Source organism: Sinohyriopsis cumingii, chromosome 5, assembly GCF_028554795.1.
Source record: "Sinohyriopsis cumingii isolate HCF-2022 chromosome 5, ASM2855479v2, whole genome shotgun sequence".
In the NCBI taxonomy this organism is placed as follows: Eukaryota; Metazoa; Mollusca; class Bivalvia; order Unionida; family Unionidae; genus Sinohyriopsis; species Sinohyriopsis cumingii.
Window position 1 is genome coordinate 97,050,252 of NC_142965.1, and position 6,000 is coordinate 97,056,251.

Sequence of the window (6,000 nt, forward strand, 5' to 3'; positions counted from 1 at the left end):
ATTAAAGCAATGCAAAATTTTACGACTCATACCAATATAAATGATATTAATTAATGTAAGTTACCAAGGCATTTGCAATGTAGTAACAATGCAGTAGCATTGTGTTTTATCTTTAAAGCTAATATTTTAAAATATTTATGAATTATTTTAAGTTAACAGTCATCAATTTTTATATTTTAAATTTTATTTTTTATTGTTGCCCCAACGATGGGTGTCTTGTATTTGCCGTTAACTAAATCGAAGTTGTCAGCATCTATACATAACAAAGGTGTGTGTGATTTATACATTGTGAGTGATTTAGAATTAGCAAGGAAGTTTTTATATTGGAGATATATTTTCAACTCCGCTTAGGTTTGAGAGAGAGAAGGAGAGAGAAAGAACGTAACGGTATAGCACGTGGATTTCGATACTGTTAATACTGTAAGCTAATAGAATATATACAATATAACAATTAGTTACAGTTACCACTATGAGTTCACTATATGTGTGTATATGAAGCTTTTTATGTATCTATATATTTAAAAAACTAAGTAACTAATAATCTTGAGACATTGGCTGTATAATATATGTTACTCACGTGCTTGCAATAAAGATATAATATTACTGACATCTTACATTATAATTCATGTTTGCATGTGTAACAATTCCTTTTTGTTGTAAACGTATTATACAATTTATTATATACTGAAAATATATCTTCCCAAAATTTATATTAGACTGTTTGATTTTCGTTAAAAAATCTCTTATAGGCCTAACAGATTTGTCCGCGATTGAAGTAGATGCAACTAAATGAATTTATTCATTTTATTCTGAATTAATAACTTTTATAATCCATTATACCCTAAACATATTGAAATCCACCTCCCACATAGTGATCTCTAAAAGTGAATTTTCTTTTAATGTTACCTCTTACCCCACCCAAGACAAACTTAAAACGAGAAAACTAACTTCGTTAATCAATTGTTAGGAGGTTTGGACAAAGTTACTAATAAACGTACAAATTTTGATAATGATAAGCTTTTAATCAAATGGGGTTCGTTATCTTTTTGACCATTTCGAAAAAAGATTTCTACCAACTTTAAATTTACTATCATAATTTAATTTCACCATGTTGTTTAAGCCTGATGACAAATGCAAGCTCAGGTAACTTATTCAAATGAATTCCAATTTAGATTATATTCTCAACAAAACCTTATATTACTTTCCGTTGCATAACATGTCCAGACTGCTTTGGTTCTTTATATGTTTGTACTCAGGCTTGAAAAATTAAAGTATGGACATATACTGTTTGGTTTGGTTTGGTGCTTACGGCTCAGCAATATAAATATGTTATTTATTGCAGAGACAATAGGATTAAAGTACCTTGCCCAAGGACACACCATGGTTACTGACAAGTCTGGTCCGATAATAGGATGTGAGTCGGCTTTTATACCGTGACCTTCTGCGTCTCTTATCTATGACGCAAAGTAGAGTCTTTTCAGAACCAGTAAGAGTGAGCGTTGAGTCTTCCGTATATTTCGAAATAAGGTAGTCTTTGTTATTATATTAATTCGGATAACATATTTCCTGGTCATAGGAAATAATATCTTTGTACACAGGATAAAAATGTACAAAGATAGGGCATCTGTAGACCTAACGTAGATTTTAATAGAACACAATGACAAGCTTTTCCTATCAACAATTACACACGACTTTATATTGCTGTAAAAAAGTATTACCCATTTGTATATTCTTCGTCCAAATTAACAAGTTCCAGAAATTCTCAATGAAGGGCTATGCATGTGAGTCACGTTCGAGACTACAGGTGCATAAAAATATACAGTAATGGAATGTAATACGAATACCAATGGAATTCAGTTAGTACTTTATATATTTTGACTTGTGATAGACATTTTAGGATTATTTCTCAATACTGTAGGTTCTTTAAAAAATTTCACTTTTTATTTAGGGAAATAAATTATTTGTTGAATTTTACAAAGCTTGTTGATTTTCTACTGTTAAATAGTTTAAGGCCACATAGTCCTAATATTTTTCAAATTCAAGTAAGTGAACTCCATTTCTATTATTTGTCTCTCGAAACAGCAAGAGTTTGAATTATGTACGAATACTTTTTCCTATGTATTTTCTTCAATAAAACCAGGTTGTTCCATATTAAATATTATAGAACAACTTGTATTAGTCTTTTTGCAATTCATGCTGATGTGAGTTTTAATGGACACATTTAATAAAGAAATTGATTTCCAGTCGAGTTTATCATTTGTTTTGGAAGACAAGTTATAACATCTTTCTGAGTTGACTACATTTCTCTAAAGCTATATGAATAAATAAATGCTGTTATAAAAGGAACACTATTTTCTATCACCTGGATCTACTTTATGAAATGAGTACTATTTCTTTTCCTGACTATTAGTGTAGGTTTCATTTAATTGGAAACAATTAGACATCATTTGCTGACTACTTCCTATTTCCAAATCATATAAATATTTTGCTGCTGTTTACTATCCTCATTCCATTTTGCCTTTATTTTATTCCATTGCACAGGGACACATCACATCATTATGTTATCCATGCATTTATAGATAACCAATGTCCTGTAATTTAGACCACTACACGCCAAGGTACAGTGCAACTAGGAAATCGATATATCATATTATGCACAAGTAAAAATCGTTGCCTATGCATCTAGTGAAAACATTCCAAAAAGAGCACTACTACTGCTACTGATACTACTACTACTACTATAAAAATAATAATAATAATAATAATAATAATAACTTACCAATGACAATGCACTTCATCGACAGGATACAGCACTCCTATCGTGGCGGCCTACGCCGTAAGAGGTATTTGCAGCAGAATGGGTTTAATGTATTAAAATAAAGGTCTCCTTCTGATATTTACTTTTCCTCGTTATGTTGTGTCGTTGGGGAAGCTTTCTCCAAACTATGTGATTTCTTCTATACCATCAAATAAAATAGTTGTAAGTGGCAAAATAGGGACAGAAATAACACTTAGGGTACATGCGAATGACACTTTGATGACGAGGCAATTTACAGTGAGAATGACACTTGAAGGACAATGGATTTTAACATGAGAATCATATTTGTAGGCATAACAGGAAATTAGTATGGAAGCGGTACTTGGAGACAAACAATGCACCTCGCAAACCTTCAGGACAAAAATACCACTTAGAGGCAAAATAAAATTCGCTTGTGAGGCACCTGAGGGTAAAGAATGAACTTGGCGAACCTTCAGGACAAAAAGTGGAACTTAGAGACAAAATGTATTTGGAGGGGAGCGGTACTCGAGTACTAAAATTGGACCCGGTAATCCTTCAGAACAACAGGCGCCACTTGACGCAATTGTACCCTTGTTATGGAGCAGCGCTTGAGTGCAAATATGCACTTGATGACTCTTCGGGGCAACATGAAATTAGTGACCCATACGTACGCATGGAAAGGAATGTGTGACATGACATGCAGTATATAGTTGCTCCATATTGAGGTCAACATGAACAATATTACTAAGTTTTACACTTGATGACACTCTAGAAAAAAGGGTTGATGGTACCAAACAAACAAACAAACAAACACAGAAACGCACACATTGTTCATGTATTGAGTGACAGTAGAAGGGACGATGGCCTAGTTTGAAGGCGAGCGTTATAAAAAAGAGTATTTTATTCAAGACGTTTACGTTTGGCATGGTATATTTTCCTTACGTAAGTTTCAAATAAACACACATTCCACTTAGGAAATCGCATCAATAGGAAAAATCCACTTTTCGGCAACATATCACAACAGTAAACTGAAGACATATTTGACTAAAATCATTCTGTTTTCAAAATTGTTGCTGTAAATTCTCACAAATAGTCCATCCAAACATTAAGTGAGTTTTTTTTAAATAAGAGTTACACAGTTTACATGGGTCCTGAATGGTACAATTGTTTGTCCTTAGCTGTATTTCATCATTTTTTTGTTTGTTGGTAAAACGCCTAGTGGTGATACACAGAAATACACGTCTAATCACGTCATTGCATGAAGAAGATATGAAATCTCACACACTATCCAACATACCACCTCTACCATAAAATACCCCCAAAACACTAGCCCGAATGTATTGTGTATTGTTCATACAGTAACTATAAAACTAAACGGTGAAGGTTTCGAAATAAAGTACATGTGACGCAAGCAAACATAATATCGATTACATCATCTATACCAACCAACAACCCATACATACTACCCCAAATACATTGTGTTAGCGTAAAGTTTAAAGAAAATATTAATTCTCACAAGCATACCATTCACCACACCAAACATACCATCGACAAGACCATATACACAATCCAAGCGCCCTTGTGTAGTGTCTAAAATCCCACACCAACTATCAGATGATAGGGCATTGTGTTGAGGAAGGAGATGACATCGCGCAAACATGGATTCCACAAATACCAATACTATCCAAAACACCAAAGAAAATCCCAAAATCTCTCTCAACACTCGTCTCCAGACTAGAATACCATCACTCCATACAGTATCGATTTCTTACTTTGTGCATGTCAAAACACCTTGCTAATCTGATCTTCGTCCGATGCAATAGCATTTTAACACTTTGTGTCTGTCAGAATGTTTAAGAGCTAAAAGATTGTTAGTTATAAAAGTCAAATTGATTTTCAATATTTAGTGTGGAGTGAAAAATAGTACAGTACAATAGATCTTTAATTGACAATAATTAGGCAATGGCTTGCTCCGTATGTTTTGAAACTTTGGAATAAGAATATGAAAGGCAATTCTTCCTAAGTCAAAAATACCTATTTATAACAAACCTAATCTTTTGTAAGCTGGTTGATAATTAAGATAGATCAAGACGTGTTTTCTTTTACTGTTCTCAGGCTGACGATTTGTGGATTATTTTTACCTTTGTTTGTAATAGTATCCAGGTGTGTGCAGCTAAATGTGACATCTTAACAATTGGTACATACAGCAAATGTTACGGTATAGTGAACAAAATTGCCCATGAACATTTCTACATAGAATGTGTCATTGTCTCCATAAATTCATACAAAGGTGACGTCATGTTAATTTCTGATTATCCTATAATGCCGCAAACAAATAACATTAAAAATAGTACCCTATGTTTCTTTTACTATTCTCTCTCCAAAAAAATCGTCTCCAGACTAGAGTACATTCCCTTCTCTCGTCACTCAGTACAGTAACATTGTGTGTGTGCCTTTGTGTGTGTGTATGTGTGTGCGTTTGTGGTTTATTTACCCCATCAATCCTTTTGTTGTATGCGTGCTTGTTTCAGATCGAATTTTAAAGGGATCATTTTCCCGAGTGTCATCAAGTGTAATACATATAGTTAACTGCATTTGTATGGTCAAAATGTGAACGAGTTTTTCGGATGTATACTCTACGACCTGTGGGAGTGTTGTATTCATCTGACAAAACCAGTTGATATTTTCCCATACAAATGTTGTAACCTTTTTATAATATACTCGTGTTATTATTCTACTTAAGGCCTGATTATATAAAAATACACTACAAGAAAGTAATTCAATTTAAGTTGTATTCCAAATTTAAATAGACAATCGCAGATTCATCCACACACAAAAACAATATCAATGCGCACGTAACTCCGAGCACCGAAATTTGAATTTATTCGAGCGCACATCACTTTCAAAAGAATTCTCGTTTGATCTACTTAAAATTTAAATTTAGAAATTTATTATGAATGAATGCACATTGCAACAGCTTTTCCAGTTGGTCCGGAATTAATGGAATTTATATTTTTGTCGCTTCTACTCAATAACGCTGATTTTGGACACGGTTTTAACAGGTGTGTCAATTCCACACTAAATACACGTGTCTGTGATTTGTCAAGAGAGGAACGAGTCTTGACTCAGCTGCATGTGTGTTTCTGTTCTGTCATTGATGTTCGAAATCATAATGTGAGACAAATATGAATTCTTTCAATTTCAATCATCTAAAAGACGCT

At 33.3% G+C, this 6,000-nt stretch overlaps 1 protein-coding gene across 1 annotated transcript in view; it reads right to left on the bottom strand.

Annotated features, from left to right (window-relative positions):
- The window catches only part of LOC149799829 (uncharacterized), an 87,422-nt gene extending 84,490 nt beyond the window's left edge, over positions 1-2,932 (bottom strand). The window contains exon 1 of the mRNA XM_089957134.1: positions 2,780-2,932. Within this exon, the coding sequence (XP_089813260.1) occupies positions 2,780-2,798 (19 nt within the window). The 5' untranslated portion in view covers positions 2,799-2,932. The remainder of the gene's footprint in view (positions 1-2,779) is intronic.
- Between the last annotated feature and the right edge of the window lie 3,068 nt (positions 2,933-6,000).